Source organism: Marmota flaviventris, chromosome 3 (assembly GCF_047511675.1).
Source record: "Marmota flaviventris isolate mMarFla1 chromosome 3, mMarFla1.hap1, whole genome shotgun sequence".
Taxonomy (NCBI): domain Eukaryota; kingdom Metazoa; phylum Chordata; class Mammalia; order Rodentia; family Sciuridae; genus Marmota; species Marmota flaviventris.
Genome location: NC_092500.1, coordinates 164,934,704 through 164,953,540, shown reverse-complemented (window position 1 = coordinate 164,953,540; position 18,837 = coordinate 164,934,704). Strand labels below are relative to the sequence as shown.

Below are 18,837 nucleotides of genomic sequence, written 5' to 3'. Positions count from 1 at the left end.
TCTAATGCTCCTCAGCATAGCCGAGACCAGCTGAGAGGATTATTATCGCTAGGTAGACTCATGGGAGATGAGGAGATAGGCGCAGAGAGCATCCTGTGTGTCTGAGAGGACTCTTGTTACAGGTCTTATTTTCTGAGGCTGCCAAGTTCTGTTCTTTGGTCTCAACCTGCCCCATGTGGTGGGCACCTTTGTGGAATCTGCCACCTGGCCATAGACTCTGCTTTCCAGACCCCGGACAGCGGGCTGCCAGAGGGAACCTGCCCAGATGTACAGTTCTGAGGTGTCGCTGATTGAGTTCTTGTGTGTTAGGAGCCATGTCATTGTGTTAGAATCTCTGACTCCTCCAGGCCTTGGAAGTAGGCATTCTTATGATCTCTGTTCAATAAGGAAACTGAGAACCAGATATATTAAGAGACCCACCCAGGGTCGCACACTAATAAGGTGTAGCAGAAACCTGAACAGTGTGGGCTCCCAGGGCGGTGCTTCTCACCCTATCCTGCCTTCTGTCTCCAGATAGTCTCTGTGGACCTTCCACCTCAAGCACCTATGGTATAAATTGCTGGTTCCTGAGTCCTTCCTGAAACCTATGGGAATCCCTGGGAGTGGGACCCAGGAATCCATTTTTTTCTTAGTTTCCTGGGTGATTTTCTGGGGGAGGGCTAAGATCTGCTGCAGATGGGGACACCCTGTCTAACCAAGGGTTCTGTGCCCAGGAGTCAGCGCTGGAAGGTGGCCTGGGGGTGGGGGATCTCAGGGAACTCATTCCTTCCCATGGTCTGCCAGTATCTCCACGGTCTCTGTATCTCCTAGAACTAGGCCAATTGTAGATGGGGTATGCCTGGCCTGGAGAGTCGCCCAGACTCACCTACCACCTACCTGCCTGTAAGAACGACCAACTTGTCCTATCATCTAGCCCAGCCTAACATTTTTGCTATTAAAATCACCCTGTTTATTCTTGGGGAATTAATTCAAGCATTTTTCCCTGAGTCCAGGCAGTTACTGGAGTTGGGCTGTCATTGCAGGAGACCACTGTGGCATGAACAGAACAGATGGGTTGGCACCAGCTGTTTTAGTCAGCTATCTCACTGCTGTGACTAAAGGACCCAACCAGGAGGATTGTAGAGGAGAAAAAGCTTATTTGAGGGCTCACGGTTTCAGAGGTCTTAGTCCGTAGAAGGCTCCATTCCTCAGGGGTCAAGGTGAGGCTGAACATTGTGGTAGAAGAGTGTGGCAGAAGGAACCAGCTCCCACAGTGATCAGGGAGCAGATAGAGAGTCCACTGGCCAGATACAAATGTATACCCAAAGCCGTGTCCCCAGTGCCCACCTGCTCCAACCACAGCCTACCTACCATTCAGTTACCACTGTTAGTCCCTATGAGGGATTGGGTAAGCCTCACAATCCAATCATTTCTCCTCTGAATCTTCTTGCACTGTCTCACAGGTGAGCTTTTGGGGGATACCTCACATCCAAATCATAATACAAGCCATGGAGACTGAGGAAGGCCCAGAATGGAGGCTGTTATCTGTGGCCAGACAAGCGGTGCTCCCCCCCACAATTCTGGCTGACCACTGTTACAGGGAATTATCTGCCACATGCAGTGTCCTGCGTGGTCTCTGTAACTGTGGGGACTGAGTTCCCTGGCCTGGGGAGGGAGGGTGGCAGTCTGAAAACCTGAGAAATACACATGATTCTCTTCCATCTGCCTCCTGTAGGTGGCTGCAGTGGGGTGTGGCGGCATCCAGGTGTGGAGCGAGGGCCCAGGCTGTCCAGCGTCCTGCCTGGCAGAGCACAGGGAAGAGGGGGAGAATGGGCCAATGTGCTTCCCTAGGACCTTGCTGTAGGGTACAGAGGTTCAGTGGGAGGACCTGGTTCAGTGAGGCCTTAACCTCTTCCTTGGGGCAGCTCCTTAGGGAGAGGCAAGTGAGGCTTTTTCTGACCTCCATGTGGAGTGGGGGCCCAGCCCAGGGGGGCAGCAGAGACTGGGACCCTGGAGAGCTGAAACCCTGTTCTTGGAAGGATGACCACCCAGGCTGGATACCCAGAGGATTCAGCTTGCATCTGATTCAAGTGGAGGTGGGAGAAGTGAAATCTCCTGGAATTAGGAGGACATTGATAAGGGTGGTGGGAAGATGATGTCTCCCCAAGTTCATGTCTATCTGGAATTTCAGAATCTGGCCTTGTTTGAAAATATGATCTTTGTAGAGAATCAGGTGAGATCATCTGCATTAGGATGGGCCTCAAATCCAGTGACTGGTGTCCTTATAAGGAGAAGGGAAGATGCAGAGGCACATAGGGAAGAAGGCCGTGTGACATGGACATAGGGATTGGAGTGATGCTGCTGTAAGCTAAGAGATGCTGGCACCACCGGAAGCTGGAAGAGGCAGGAAGGGCCCTCCCTGGAGCTTTCAAAGGGAGCCTGGCTCTGCCAACATCATGATCTTAGACTTCTAGCTCCAAAACAGGGAGGGAACAAATACCTGTCATTTTTTTAAAAATATTTTTTTAGTTATACATGGACACAATATCTTTGTTTTGTTTATTTATTTTTATTTGGTGCTGAAGATTGAACCCAGGGTCTCACATGTGCGAGGCAAGCGCTCTGCCGCTGAGCCACAACCCCAGCCCCAAATACCTGTCATTTAAACCCACCTAGGTTGTGGTAATTTGTTAGGGCCACCCTAGGAAACTAATACTTCAAGGCAGGGTCTCATGCACTTCTCCAGGGCACAGAAGGGCTGACTTGTTGTCATTGTGCTGCTCCAAGGCCAGCAGGACTTGGCAAATGTGATGACAATTCGTATGTCTCTGAGAGGCAGATAGGAAGGGCTCAGATGGACAGGGGCGGCTGAAGAATGCTGGGAAGGGCTAAGGAGGGCTTTCAGGGAAAGGGGTGCTGTTGGAGGGGGTGAAGGGCTGCTAGGAAGAGGGGAAGCTGGAGAAAGACCACGGGTTTGAAGTTAGAGATAAAGTGGACTGTCACCCCAATGGTGTCGACTTTCTTCAAGGCACCAAAGCCTATTTACTGCTGGGTGCAGCCTGGAGTTGACTCTTAAGGGGAGAGCTGCTGCATTGGAGGCCAGGCAGCCCTGGCTCTGTGCTTGTGACCATCACTCCCGTCTTGGACTCTGCTGCCAGCAACCTACCCAGAGGGTGATGTCCAGCGCACATTGTAACAGAGGTCCGAACCCACCCATCCCTCTGAGAGGACTGGCAATCATGGCCTTTTCCATCAACAGGCCTGGGTTCAGGTCCAGCTTCATCCTTCCCAGCTGGGCCACAGTCATTTAGCTCCTCTAAGCCTCTGCTTCCTTCTCCATGAAGTGGGGAATTTTGTTCTACCTGTCTGTCTCAGGGTGCTTTCAAGGATTAAATGCATTAATGCTTTCAGAAGTGCTTAGCAGATACAGAGTAAACACTCAAAATTGTTAGCTATGATTATTTATTATTAGTTTGGTAGGTCTCTTAGTAAATGCAAAGGCAGGGCTAAAAGGAAATAATTATAGAAAACATAAACAGCATAAAAATACTGGTTTGCAAAGTACAGGTTTCAGCCCAAGTGTCTGGGCTGGCTCAGCGTCCTGGTGGCTGTCCCCTGCCTGGCCTGGGTATGGGCTTCTGTGAAAGCTCTGGCCCTGGCCCCCTTGCTCTCTTGAAGCCGCTCATCCCCTTGAATCTCCTGTCATTGACCAAAGCAGCCCCTTGCCTTGCAGCTGGAGCTGGTCTGCAGGCCTTACTCCTTGTCTGAGGTCTCGGTTTTGGCAAGAACTCTAGAATCTTCTTGGAGATGAACTGGTATTAGTCTTTAGCTCTTTAACCTCTTCAGACTGGCTGGCTGTCCTTAGAGGTTGGATGCTTGGGTGGCAGCCTGTACTCTGCATCTGTTGCTATCCACATCTGCTCCTTTTCAGAGCAGGATCAGTCAGGAAGGATGGGTTTCCAGGCCTGGGGCGTGGAGATGAGTGGGAACAAGCACCAGCCTGGAAAGTCCAGTGCCTGGAATTGTGCCTGGGCAGTCCTCCATTGCAGTGGCCATGGAAACTGACCAGGAGGGACCCTCTGAATGTCCACCTGTGTTTGAGTTTGGAGTGAGAGCCAGGAATGGAGGGTAACTTAAGGGAGCTATTGCATTCTCTGCCAACTCTGGATTCCCATGATATGAGATCATTCTTGATTTAATTTGTGTTCCATTCTGTGTACAAGGACTTACCATCATGGTCTTGGGGTCCTTCATTAAAACATCAGTCTTTACCCCTTCAGATCCTTTCTAGACCACCAGCCACCTGATCCCAAATTGCTGTTCTCAGTTTGTCTTCTGCTTTAGAATGGCTCTTTTTTTTTTTTTTTTTTTTTTAAAGAACTTCCAATAGTATATTTGTCAGCCCAATAATTGCATACTTCCTGCTGCAGACAAAGGTATCATCTGGGTATTCAAAGAACAACTTTCTTATCAGCTGTACAACTGGTCTACCTTCCTTATTGCTGCAGATTCACATATATCAAAACTCATTGCACTCCATGCACAGCAATGATAGGTGGATCTACTCTTGCTTTCCAGTATCCTCACCTCCAATAATACCCACACTAAGATCTGCCTCCTATTTTGTACCCTGGATGACTACCAGAGAAGTGGGATTAAGGAACTGGAGGTCCCCAACCCCCTCGCCTCTGGAAGTCTGGATGTCCTATGGTATTAAGGCTAACCCACTTTCCAGCTACTGGGAAGAAGACGGAGTGAGCAGCCTTGGGGACCTAGCTTCTGCTTCAGAGTTTCCCTTGGGGGACGTAAAGCTTTCCAAGTGGGCTGGGAAGACCCGCCCTTTAAGCCCCCTGGAGAGAGGGGGAGGCTGGTGGTGGGCCCCTCAGGAACTTCCTTCTGTCTAGGATAGTAAGGGGCCCTGGAAAGGTTTTGTTCCTGCACCCCCAGCTTCTGGGCCCTCTCCTGATCCTGCCTCTGGAACCTTCCCATTTGTGCTTTCCCCTTCCTGGCTCCCCTTCCTGCTCTCTGGGCACCACAGGCTTGGCTGGCCTGCCTCCTCTTCCTGGACCCACCTTCACTGTGTCTCGATTTTAACTCAGATTTTTCCTCCTTCTGGACCCTGTACTTCAATGTCTTATTTCTCATCCCCTGATCCTCAACCTCGGCAGAACCCTGCAGGGCATGCGTGAGGCGCTCCGGTGGAAGCAGTGAACTTTGCCTGGTGCCCAGCTCTGCTGGCATTGAGACCTACATTCAAATATGTAATGAGCTAAGAGCTTCCTCGCTCCTTCTTGCTTGGTGTTATGTCATGATAAGCTGTCACCGTCTTTCTTCTGCTCCATGGGAATATCTACCTGGAAACTTTCCCATCTTCTTGGTTGAAGCTAGAGGCTTCAGTTCAAATTCTGAGAGACTGCATTGTCCTGCTGAAGAGTAGAGGTCACCTCTCTGTAATAGAGGTTTCTGGAAGTTTCTGAAATTGTCCATGCAGTTTGTTTTAATCTATTGGGGCCCAGTGACCACCTACTCTCCTGGCCTGAATTGTCTGCAGCGTCCCCTCTGATTTGCATGTAGCCCACTCCACATGGGGAGGTACTGACAGGAGCTGGTCCACTGCCAGACTGTCACTCCAGGTAACCAGCACTGTCTCGCACTGCCCATGGTGGAGACTCTTGCCTGCCATCTGGGTGTGCAGCCTCCTGATGTCGAGAGACATAGCATTGTTGCTTGTTGAGTTGAAGGGTAGAGACAGAGAGAGACAGGACCCAAGATTCAGGGAAAGGGACTCAGGGAAGAGGACTTTGAACCTGAGGCACAGTGTGTGGCCTCATGTGTGTCTGTCAGGGTGGTGGCACCTTTCTGCGGGTGTGCATGTGGGGAGCTCATGCCTGCAGGTGAGAGGAGGGGCCTGGACACTGCATTCCTCGTGCCTGACGTCATGCTGACAGGTTGAACCCCCCAGTTTATAGATTTTATTTTTTAAGCTCTTTTTGTAAAACACTAACCTCAGCGAAGGAGAAAGAAGGAAGAAAAAGAAAAAAGCTGAGTTCAGCAGCTGTAGTTTGCTGTATTTTTCATCTTGCATCAGCAAGTTGGGACCACAAATAATCTGGTCTTGTATGCTCCAGTGACGCTGCCGCTTAAGACTTTGCCGCCCCCCCCCCCCCCAAAGGCAGCACATTCCCGGGAGCTGGCCGTGCTCCCCTTCCTGGGCTCTGGGCTGGTAGGTGTGTGGGCAGCACAGGGCCCCCAGGGGGAGGAGGAGAACAGAACGGAGAAAGTGCCGGCCAGCAAGGGGGTGGGTAATTAACTTCTGGATGGTTTCTGGAATCAGCTAAACATTTCCTTTTAACCAGGTTCCCCAGCCTCATATCCTTTGTTAGTTCAGGAAAAATGTCATTTATAATGGATGTTGCCTTGATAAATTGCTCCTGAGAAGCACAGCGTTCTCATTAGTCTATATAATGAGAAAGACTCCTAGTGGTGGCAGAGCTGCCCTGATATTTGCCTGATAGGAAAAATATTTGTCCACGCAGTTTGTTTCCGAGGCCTGGAACAGGGGGCCGTGGGGAGGGGTCAGTGGCCCAAGGGCCCTGTACTTTCTCAGAGCAGCCCCCGACCACACCTGCTCCTTTCTGCCTCCTGGTGAGTCCAGGCTGCAGTGTGCTCTGCCCACACCTGTCTTCTCACCTTGCTTCAGCTCCTGCACCTGGAGATTGTCTGTCAAGCCAGGAAAAGAGGAGAATTAGGGTGCAATTGAACCGCTATACACTCTTTATTATTTCTAAGAAGAAAAATAATAAACACAAATATAGAACCTTCTAATTTTCAGAAGTACTTTAGCATGTGTGGTTGCATTTAGTTCCCCAAACAGTCTACTGTCTCTGTGTGTGTCAGAGCCACCTAGGCACTGAGGGGTGCGGTAATGTCTCCAGAGTTCCCGACATGTAAGCAGCAGGAGTTTTGACCCCAATGCTCTGCCCTGTCACTGGCCCCATTAGCCCTCTACTTGTTGGAGAATGGACACTTTAACCAGCCTTTCTCCATAGGGACATATTGGCTTCTCCGCTCTAGGTCCCCAAGGCACTTCTTCATGTTAAGAGTGGTGCTTAAGGATGTGTGTTAATTCTTTTAGGCCACTGGGGCCTCCTTTAGTGAATGGCTATTACCAGTGATGGCAGAGAGACTTTTCCAAGGTCCTAACAACCAGTCAGTATCAGAGGAAGGCAGAAAGACACGCCCACAAGAGGGCATCTTTTTTTTTTTGGATGAACTATCTTGGTGCCCAAGTAAATGCAGCATTGACACAATTTGCTGTGCCTTCGGCTGGAGATCTGCTTGTGGTTTATTTTTCAAGTGGAGATGTTATTAGAGTTCTCAGATTCCCTGTTTCTTGGAGAAAATCCTCCTTGCTTCCAAGGCAGTCCTTATTTACTGATCCATCCATTGATTCATCAGTCCACCCATCTGTCCAACTTTCCATCCATCCACCTATCCATCTAATTAACCAACCTACCTGCCTACCCTTCTTAATTTCTTCCATCTTCTAACCTATCCATTTATCCTTACACCCACCTACCCACTCATCCATCCATTCTTCCCTCCATCCCTCCTCCGTCCAGTGGACTGAGTCCCTGTTGTGTCCAGCACTTCTTTTAGCACTGAAGATTCAAACATGAGTAAGATAATCTCTGCTCTGAAAGAATTTACAGTTTAGGGGGAGAAACAGATATGAAAAACACCACTGATGATGCGATCATGCAGACTCAGTGATTGGAGTCTGTGAAATGTGTTTGCAGTTGGGGGCAAGGCATTCAGGGAAGGTTTTCTGGAAGAGATGGCACGTGAATTGAGTTTAGATAGTTTGGAAATGGAAGAGGTTTTGAGGAGGTCGTGGTTGGGGGAAGTCATTCTTGGCAATTGGAGCAGCACAGGAGCAATTATGGGTGGGGCTCAAGGTGGCAAATGGTGGGCTGTAGAATCCGGGGGAATTCTCCTTCGGAGGACTTAGTCTAGAGATACAGCAGTTCCCTCATGAAAGCATGCCCGGTACAGTCCTGGGCACTCTGTGGCAATCTCAGTTACTCTTCCCAGAATCTATTAGCTACCTTGTATGGATGAGGATGCTCAAAGAAGGGTCAGTTCATTGTCCAAGGTTGTGCCCTTTGTGATTGACCTAGCTGAGGTTTGGACCTAGGTGATTTAGTGTCTGGGATTTTGCTCTTAACCAGTTGGTCTGCAGTTAAGGCAAAACACCCACCTCTGGATATTTCTCTGAAGAGTTATGTGTTAGAATATGTGATTTGTGTAAGAAACTACCTGAGTATTTGTGTCTTTGTAGCAGTATGTTGTAACAGTATGTCCTGGTAACTGTATGTTGTGGACTAATATGGTTTTCATAGATTGCAAAGATGGGGAAACATGTTCTGCGGGAGGGGAAATGCTACAATAACAAAACTGGAGAAGGGTCTTTGAGCAGGAGGCCCTCAGTCAGGATGGGAAGCTAAGCTGGAATTGTTGCACTACAGACAGAAGAACTAACCAGGTGAGAGAGAGGTGTCAGGGTCTTGGGATGAATGGCTGATCTTAAGAAGACCTTTGGAGAGGTCACCCACTCAGGGTCACCTACTGCTCTCCACCAGAGGGAGACTAAGCTGGAGCATTTTGCTCTGCAGCAGTCGGGAGGGAGAAGAGGGGAAGGAGAGAGGAAGCCTAACCTCACACCAGCAGCAAGAACCATATCAGCATTCAGAGAAAGTTGAAAGAAATCTTTCAGCTGGCTGGCTACCTAGCTCAAGGCTAACCACACTCTTAACACAATAATAAGTCAATCCTCACTGAATAATTAAATAGAGAGCCTTCATAAGTATTGACTTAATGTGACAGCAAGTCTATAGTGACTTGGGGTTTGCTTATGTAAACACAATCTCTTGTTCAGCTTACTTAGCAGTTCAATGAAATAGAACAGTCCTTCAATTAAAATCAAATGATGCATACGTTTAATTCTTTTCTCCTCTTACCCGGTAATAATAGGTTTGGAACGTAGGTGAAGGGATGGGAAAAGTGGAGACAGGGGATCTGTTTGGGGAGGACATGAAGGAGCGTATTCAGTGGTGGACTCTTAGAGAAGGAAGTGGCCTTGGCTCTCATCTCTGGTTTCTGTGGGGAGATCCAGGTGGACTTGGGTGGGTCTATCCAAGCCTCCCTGAACCTCTCCCAGAGCAGGTGTGGGCCCAGCACTGTGGTTCGCTGTCAGGCTTGTGGTTGTGGACTGGTCTGATTGATGGCTTCTGGTCAGCCGGGGTCGAGTGGCTCAAGCCACAGTGCTCTTCCAGGTTGTTATTTCCATGTTCACCTTCATGGCTCACCTGGAGGAGTGAGGGGGTGCTGGGTGAACTGCAGTCTGGTGGAGGACATGTGCAGGAGGAAGGTGCACCCAGTGATTTCCTGGGGTGGCTTCAGAATAGAGATAAGCCTCCCGTGGGCTCTAGGATGCTGGGAGAGGGGTGGGGAGTAGCAGGCCAGAGAAAGTGGGGGCTGGGAACAGCATGGTAGAAGGGAAAACCCACTGGTGTGGGAGCTGGGATTTGAACCTGTCTTTTGGTCTTGTGGTATCCAGTGGGTTAATTAGCCTCTCTAAGCCTCTGTCTCCTCATCTGTAAAGTAGGGTAAGGTACTGACGTTGGAGAATTGTCAGAATACCATGGCGATGTAGGTGAGGGAACTTTGTAGGACCCTGTGCTAATGTGAGAGGTGCTTGTTAGGTTAGTGGTATTATGTGCTTTTGGCTTGAAGGGACAGAGCTCCTGCCTTCCAAGATGTCGTGCTAAGGAGTGCTTAGCAGGGCTTCTAATATTAATTCCAACATCACACCTTGGCAGAGCACCCACCATGTTGGGCACTGTCCAGACACTAGGTCCCTTCCCTTGTTGGATATCTCATTCTGTCCTCATAAGGACCACATGAGGTGGGTACCACTGTTACTTCCATTTTGCAGGTGAGGAAGTGGAGGCCTCTCTTAATGACCTACTCAAGGCCACACAGCTAGTGAGTAGCTAAGCCAAGGTTCAAATGTGCAAATGCAGGGGTCATGTCAGCTGTTGGATGTCAGTGACTGGCGTGCTGAAGGGAGGTGGGGGGTTCTTGGAGAACTCGGGTCCTCTGTGTTGGGAGATCAGACGTTGCAGCAGAGCCCTGAGGCCTGTGTCATGTCCAGAGGGTTTGGTGGTCAGTTCCCCAGCCTGATGCTCCCAGGAATTGAACTCCCCAGGAGTGAGGAGCCAAATCCCCTGAGACGGGGGCTTTCCTCACCCAGCCTCTGTGTCTCAGAACAGAGTCAGTTGCATTTGATGATGCTTCTAGAAGCAGTGACATTTTCTCTAACCAAAGACTTTGAAAAATCGTTGTTTATAACTCAGGATTCCTGAGGCCTTGTTCAATTAAACTTCAAGAAATAATTACAACCTTCAAGCAACTTTATTGAAAGAGAACATAATCAACGGTGTCTTCTGTTAGCATCTTTTGAAATTTCCTCCTGAATCTCCTTGGTTCGTAGCTTAACATTTTTCCTTGTTTGTGACCAGGGGGCATACGCTGTACTGGCTTCTGATTTTTAATCCCTTAACATGACTCCATGTTTAAATTTTCATATATCGACACAATCTACATCCTTGTCATTTTTGATAGCTATGTGACTTTCCCTGGTGTCAACAGCCATCTGGCTGTTCCTCCCCAGGTAAGCTGGAGACAGGCCCAGGCAAGGCTGTCTTCCTGCAGGAATTTGACCGTCGACTGTTTTCACAGTTGCTCTTCTGGAAGTGCTCCTGCCATCCTGCTCTATGGATTTGATTTTGGGGCCTGTGGCCTTTTCACAGTGTGCTTTTTTTTTTTTTTTTTTCTTCTTCTGGTCGCTTAGAACGTGGACAGAGAAGGTAATACAATATCAGAAAGGGAAACTAAGTAGTAGTCAATATTTTGCTTTTGTTTTAAATGATAGAGGCCCAACTAGCTTAAGAAGAAGAGAAGAATTGATAGGTTTATATAATATAGGAAAGGCAGGGGTATATTCCAGGGACTTAAGTACAAAGAGGTTTCTGTCTGTCTGTGTGTCTTTCTCTCTTTCTCTCCTTGTTTCTTGTTCTGTTTTTCTGTTTCTCAGTGAAGTGAGATGTGTGTATTCTTATTGCAACCACAAGGCCAGAACTATGGTCCCAGCATATCCACACTCACTCCTGGGTGTATCATAACCAGAAAAAAAGAGAATGCTCTTCCTTGCCTGATCCATTAGGTGAAGTTCATTGCTAGAGCATGGCGGCCAGAAGGAAGGAGTTCCATGGTTGGCCCGACCTGGGTCAGGTGTCCACCTGGGCTCAGGACATGGTTTACAGCCATTATTAGAACTGCCTGACCTGAGGAGGAAGTCGGCCATTGCCAGGGGAACTGTTGTTCTGAGCAGAAAGGATAAATCTCCACTAGGTGGTTACAGAATAAACAGAAAGGACAGAAGCCGGTTGATCCTTGATTTTATGAAAATGAGGGTGGCAGTGTCCAAGAGGTGGCATGGGAGGATCAGGTTGTCCACCATGATCCTTGTGGGTGTCAGAAAGCAGTCCCGTGGGTGAAATCCATGCTCCTCTTTCTCAGTGTCATGTCACATTGAACCCACTTAACCAATCCCTGGACCACCGAGAAGACCTCAGAAAGTCAACCCAGAGGAAGTGTTAGGGAGTGCTGTTGGCCAAATTATATTGTAATAATACGTGCAGGTATGAATATGTAACAAAACAAATCCCGTCATGTACAACTATAATGCACCAATAAATAATGTAGAAAGAAAAAAGAAAACTAGAGACACTAGGGAATACAGGGAGTCACTTTCTGTGTTCCCACAAACTGTTCTTGCAACCTGTCATCAATTATTTACACTTCCTGGGAACCTTTTTTCTCCTCCATGAAATGTTCAAATGCTCCATGCCTTTGCCCTGGTCAGTGCTGATGGCTGCCAGCTCTTGTTGGGAGGTGTCTGTCACGGTGTGCTAGCTCTAGGGTGTGTAACCACGCCAACTATCCTGAGTTCCACGTCCTGATGGTGAAGTGTGTCTCTTTGGGATTGTTCAGAAAATTAAATGAGATAACAGAATTGGACACACATAGTAGGTCCTCAATAGATGTGAACTCCTTTTTCTCTGCGTTTGCTTCTGCTATAACCAGTAGAGACTCGCTGGTTTCTATGGCAGCCACAAAGTACAACCAGATAAGTGGGAATTTGGGAAGGTGACAAGAACTTCAGGCCCAAAAGCCACGTATTTGCCAGCTTTGGAAAGTTTTGTCATCTCGTGGGAGTAATTCACTCCAGGCTGAACAAATTTGGGAAAGTCTATGTCTAGGAAGGTGTTCATAGTCCAGGCAGGGAGGGGTCCATTGATAACTGGTACCTGTGTTCTTTCTCTTGGCTAAGAGAAGGGAATGTCCACACTAACTGAGTGTCTCTGTGGGGACAGGATCGTGTGTGTGTGTGTTCACATGTACTCTTACATGTAACCACAAATCTCCTGGGACCACAGGTGAAGCATTCCTTTCTTCCATGGGTGGCTCTAATATAGTGGGGGGTGTTTAAAGCTGAGACCAGGGGATGGGGTACCCCCCAGCTCAGCTCTGAAACCTTGGCAGATTCCCTCAATCTTTTGCCTGCCTCTGAATCATCTGGAGGCTTGTTAAAGCAGATTGCTGGCCTTGCTTCTAGAATTTCAGGTCTTATACGTCTGATCTGGGGCCTAGAGAACTTACATTCCTAAGAAGTTCCCTTTGATGCTGATGCAGACCTCACTTTGAGAACCATTAGCTTTTACAGGAAGTGCCTCCTCCTCTCTGGGTGGGTTCTACTCGGGTGGTGGCTCTTTGCATGTCCATCCCTGATCTTTCCCCCTTTGCTGGGGGCCACCAGTGCTCATCAAATAGTATTGCCAGAGATATCATAAAAAATAGGATGCCCAGTTAAATCTGAATTCCAGATTTAGAAAACTGTTTAGTATAAGTATGTCCTACTTATACTAAAAAAGTATACTTAGGCTAAAAAAAAAAATCATTGTTTATCTGAGATTCAAATTAACTGGATGTTGTGAATTTAATATGGCAACTTTTTCATCAAATTGGAGGTCAAGTGTCTCTCTCTTTCTACTGCTTTCCTGTGATTGAATAGGCTGCTGCTGCTGATGGAATAAGCCTGAAGAGGGTTTGTGTTTCTCGGACTGATCCACCTCTGCCGGGCACTGGGGTGGGGGTCTTCTCTCTGCCTTGGCTGTGATGGGCTTAGCTGTGCGCATTAGGGTTCTCTTGCTGGATTTCTGCTTTTCTTCCTCCATTTGTTGGTTGATCTCTCCCTCTCATGCATTCTTCATGCCGTCTCTTTTCTGGGGCCTTTAAAAGGCAGAGATCTGCGTGGAGATGGGGCTGGTCCAGGAAAGGTCTGTGCTCGGCGTCAGGAGTGGAGTCCAAGAGACCATTGACCTCCTGGAGTATAGGGGAGAGTGACATCTGGCCTGGAGATGGTGCAGCATGACCAGCTGGCTCATGCGTTATGAAAGGCTCACGTTGACCTTGGACAGTGTTGCCTACAGGGCTGGGATGCTGTGTTCACGGGGCTTGTTCTGTCATGGTGGGAGTTGGAGTGTGTCGTGGGCCAAAGGAAGTTGACACCTCTTGATCTCAGATGCTGGCAGAAGGACCCACTACCGTTGAGTTGACTCTATCCTGCATTGAGAGGTGACAGGAAACTTGAGCCATCAAAGGCCTCCTGGAGCCTTGGACGTGGCCAGCTCCTAAATGCCCCCATTTGTCACCTCTGCTTGCCAAGGTTGACTTGACACTGAGAATGGAGAAATGGACCGACAGACGGCCTAGCCACTTCGTTTCCCTTTCCTTCGCCTTCCCCTTGCTCTCTGCTGGCCCACGCTCACACCCTCCCCTCCCTTTGCCCTGAGCCTCCTCTCCGAGGCCCTGGCACCAGCCATTGGCCTGCTGTGAAGGAAGTAGGCTGCAGCCACAGGGGACCTGGGGGAGCTGTCCCCGTAAGTCACCCTGGTACCTGCAGAAGGGGCTTCGTGCACATTGCCTGGTGTCTGGTGTGCCTCCTCCTGTGTCCTCAGTGTGGCGTGGAGGAGCGCAGTGATGTCCGGAGGCCAGGGTTTGCCTGGAGGCTGGCAGGCTGCCTCCGACTCCTGGTGCTGATAGGGAGGGAGGAGCTGTCCCCTCCAGAGGTGCTCCCATGGCCCTGCACAGGACCCAGACACACTCCAGCACAGGATAAACAGGTATCTTTTTTTCCTTCCATGCAAGACACCAGGACAAACTGCTTTCTGTTTGTACTTGCCAGCAGCAGGCGCAGTGCTGGGGCTCAGACCTGCATAAAGAAGGGAGACGAGGGCCGTGCCTCCTGACTACCCCAGGTGCATGCTCTTTCCAGGTTCTCTCAGGTGCTGTCTTATTGACGATCCCATCCCTGTGAGCGAGACACTCAGGTGCAGCTCTCCCTGCTTGTTAACTGGGGACATTGAGCGTCAGAGATGGGCTACTCAGCCCAAGGTCACACAGCCAAAGGAGGGGGCCAGTCAAGGCCACAATGATGCTCCTCCTTCTCTTAGCAGCTGGGTCGGCCCCTCTGAGCTCACTGGAGCCCCTGGCTGGCCCACTTGGGCTTTGCGCTCCTGGCCTCGTGTTCCTTGGCTGGCTTCCTTCACTCCCTCCTCTCCTCCTGATGCCTGGCCTCTCCATGGCCACTCAGGGAGACATTCTGGTTCCCCAGAGGGCCTTTGCCATGGTCCACCCATTCATGCTTCAGCTCCTTCTCCAGTCTGTGGAGCCAGTGACATTTTGAGAGGCCCCGTGGATGTCAAGGCCAGCCATGAGCCCCAGGGTTCCCAGTGTCAGTGGACTGCACAGCTGACCTTGTCAGAGAGCACAAGGGCCCCCCACCCCCTGCACACTGCTAGGGGTTGGAGCTGTCTGGGAAGTCGAGCTGGAGCCCTGAGGTCTTCTATGGCTGCCATTGTCCTCAGGAAGGAGGCTGACAGTGACTTCCCACCCCAGCCTTGGACCCCAGCCTGTAGGCACGGTGCCCTGGCCCCATTGCTGGGATCTCCCTCCTGACTTGTGTTGACATGTGTGCTGTCCCTGTCTTTAGTCTGCCAGTCACATGGCAGGTGTCTGTACATATTTGGAGCAAGGATAAATGGTTGCCTACCACCCCGGGGTGGTAGGGACCCTGGAGGGTATGGATGAGGAAAGCTGTAGCGTCTGCCACTCTGGGAATGTGTGCTCCAGTTGCAGAGACCAAGCAAGGCCATACCATTAAGTCCCTGTGCCATTAAGTTGCCTGAATGTTGTGATTGGAATGCAGAAATGGGAGAAAGTCTCTTGGCTTCCTGGGGAGGGACAGGAGGTGACCTTGGGGAGATGGTAGGTGTATGGTCTGATGGCATTGGAATGGAATCTTGTCTTTTAACTAAGAGATGGTGCTTGGGTACCTCTTTGGCATGAGGAAGATGGTAACTAGAGACTTTGCTTGGGGCATAGCAGTCTCCTTGGTCCACACCCTGTGGGCTTTCTCTTGCTCATATGCAGCCCTGTGATGCAGCCTGATCCTGTCTCCTTGGCTTCTTTGGATTTGGCCAAAGCAAGCAGAGGTAAGAATCTTTGGAAGTGCTGCATTGTTTCCTGGAGGTTGTAACCAAGTAGCAGAATCTGAGTGGCTTAAAACAGCAATGTATTCTCAGGGTTCTGAAGGCCAGAGTCCAAAGTAGTCAAGTAGTCAGTGAGCTGTGTTCTTTCTGAATGCTCAGACAAAGAACCTGCTCCATGCTTAGCCCAAAGAATCTGCTCTCTCTCAGCTTCTGGTGTTGCCAGCCGTCCTTGGCTCATAGGTGCGTCACTCTGGTCTCCCCTCTGTTGTACGGTCTCCGGCACGTCTGTGTCTCTGCTCTTCTTATACATATTTAGGACCTGCTCTAATCCACCATGACCTCTTCTGAACTTGATTACATTTGCACAGACCCTATTTCTGAACAGTTGCATTCAGCTACTGGAGATGAGGACTTCAACATGTTCAACTCCAAACCGACTTGTTTTGGTTTGGTTTGTCTCCAAATCCCATCTACAAGTTAGAGCTTCTGACCCCTCCACCAACCTCTCAGGTCTCTGGAGGTGCAGGGTGTGTGCAGAGGCCCCACCTCCCATCTTTCTCCACTGCCCCCTCTCTGAATTGCTGGCTTGCAGAGTGGGACAGATGCTATCTTGACATGTAAGGCCAAGCCTCATCTTGCAGAGGGTAAGGGCGTGGTTGGGAATGCTGCTTTCCCTGTTTTGGGGGTGGTGGTGAGGAAATAGAGGTGCACTGGTGGATAAGAGGTCTTCCTCTGGAAGACGATGTTACTTTTACAGAGATGCAGAGTGCAGGCTCCGGAAGGACTCCTAAGGACTCACCCATCCTGCACTGGGACCCACCAGAAAGGGCAGCCACTTGCTGTCAGAGTTCTGGGTTTGAGTCCTGGCTCCGCCACTCAGTAATTCTGCAGTCTTGGGCTTATTTAGCTTCTCTGAGGCTCCGCTTTCTCATTTGTCAAATGGAATAATAATAACTGCTTGTCATACCTCACGGAGTTTCTTTGAGGATTAAATAGGAAAGGACTGATATGAATGTACCTTTTTAAAAATCATGACCTTCTACCAGCTTCAGGGGCCTGATCTCTCCAGAGGGCTTCTTACCTCTCAAAAACATCTTACGGGCCCCTCCAGGCAGACTGAAATTTGTGTGGAAGCGGGGCGCTCTCAGCCACCTTCCTCTGATACTCCTGGGTCTGCGTGGCAGGGGTCCTCACGGAGGGCAGGCGCCCTCCTTGGAAGGCTTCTCTCCCCCCTCAGGCTGGCTCTGCCTCTCTTGCCTCCTCCTCCCTCCTCCTGTCCTTTTCTCCATGGGACAAAGTTCCAGTGGAGAACCAGGGCAGCTAAATCTGGGGTGAACCGGGGGATGCCTATGCCAGGGCCTTTGTAGTGTGCCAAAGCATGGCCAAGGAGCAAGGTGACATGCGTTTTAGCCTTTTCTGTAGCTGGCTATTGGAGTCCCCAGGGAATCCTGGCTGGGCACCTGGTTCCTGAGGTCCTGTTCTGAGCTCATCATGGGGAAAATGCCACTGAACAAGGCCTCATCACTGCCTCTAAGGACTGCTGTGAGACGTGGATGAGTGATGTCTGAGACTACCTGGCCAGGAGCACCCACCTGCCATGGTGGGCAGGGAAATGTGCTCCCTAGCCCAGGCTGATGGTAACCTGTGGCCACTGATGGTAACCACTGGAGCAGAAGGAAGACATAGCGGGGGTTGCTGTGTGTGTTAGATGTGGGTCCTCTGTTCTGTGCCTCCCCCGAATGCTACCTTTGGGGCTGGGGCTGGGGCTGGGGCTGGACCTGATGAGACAGTGCCCACCTTTACGCAGCTCAGGTCTGAGTGTGGAGCACAGGGCTGTGCTTCAGCGGTGATGAAGAAGCATCAGAGACGAATGGGTGATGACGTGTTGTGTCCTCAGGGGAAGAAAAGGCTGCTTCTGCTGGTGGGCCTGGGGTGGCACTGAGGGTGACAGTGGGTGGGGGTAGTTGTGACATGTTGCAGAGAAGCCCAGGCAGGAATGTTCTGCCCTAAGACGTCTTTCCCCTTGGTGGGGGCTGGCCCTTTGAGCTTCAGTCAGGTCCTATGAGTGGCTGGGACAGGGGTTATTGGGCCCATTTTGCAGGTGGAAAGATTGACGTGTTGAAGGACTTGGGTAAGATCGTTCAGGTGTGTGGTTGAACAGAAGGCGGGGCCCAAGTCTCTGGCCCTGGCCTGGGCCATCTCTGTGTACCCAGCCTGTGTCCTCTCTGCATTCTTCTGGTGGACGGAGTTATTGAGAGTGCTGCTACCCGTGGTTCTGAGCTGGCCACTCTGTCACTGGCCTTTCCTTAAGCTGTATTACGTGCCCTGCTCTCTAGGAAATCTGTCCCCAAGTTGCCCCCAGCTTGAGGCCCCAGTCTTGGTTCCCTGCTCTTCCCCCCTCCCTCCTCCTGACTTCTGGCCCTGGGGAGCTACAGGGAGGAGCTGCTGTGACGTGCTGGCCAGAGGAGGCCAGAACGCCAGACTAAACCGTTTTCTCCGTTGGGTCTTCTCCTGACACCAGGTCCCGGCTGGCGGACTTCCACACCAACTGTCGAGCCTCCTACCGGACACTTACCAGCTGCCCTGCCGACAATTACCAGGCGTGTCTGGGATCCTACGCTGGCATGATTGGTAAGTTTTCTTGCATTTCTTGGGCTCATGGTGGCTCCTTGCTGCCCCAGCCTTGTGGGGCAGGGGCTATTACCCAGGTCATGGCTTCTCTGGGACAGATTCAGATAGAACTTTGAGGGGAGCCAGAGGGGAGCCAGCTCTTTATGGAGGAGAGCCCTGGTTCTTTATTATGGGGTGGAGGGCCCCAGGCACCTATATGGCTTTGGAAGCAAGTGTTGAGAGCCACAGCCGAAGAAAAGGTTCTGACATTCTAAGTACTGTCTTCTTGGGTCTCTCTACAGCTCTTACTAGGGAGGCGTTGGCATCCCCATTCTACAGATGAGGAAACTGAGGTTAAAAGTTGGGTGACCGGCGTAGGCTCACCCGGCTGGCAAACGTCGTCACCGGGAACCAACCCAGGAAGTGGGTCTTTGTTTTTCTGGTTCTAGAAAAGAGGCTCTGCTCATTGGTGAGGGAGAAAACAAGGGACCCAGTCTTGGACAGAGCTGCTTGGCTCTTCCCTGCTGTTCTGGTGATTGGGAGCTTGGTGTCCTCTGTGCCTCTGGACCCT

General features: G+C 50.4%; 1 protein-coding gene across 2 annotated transcripts in view; it reads left to right on the top strand.

Moving 5' to 3' along the window:
• Nucleotides 1-18,837, top strand: part of Gfra2 (GDNF family receptor alpha 2) — an 85,252-nt gene that overhangs the window by 54,010 nt on the left and 12,405 nt on the right. For both annotated transcript variants that reach the window (XM_027927158.3, XM_027927157.3), the window contains one exon: nt 18,178-18,287. In XM_027927158.3, the coding sequence (XP_027782959.2) occupies nt 18,178-18,287 (110 nt within the window). The remainder of the gene's footprint in view (nt 1-18,177; nt 18,288-18,837) is intronic.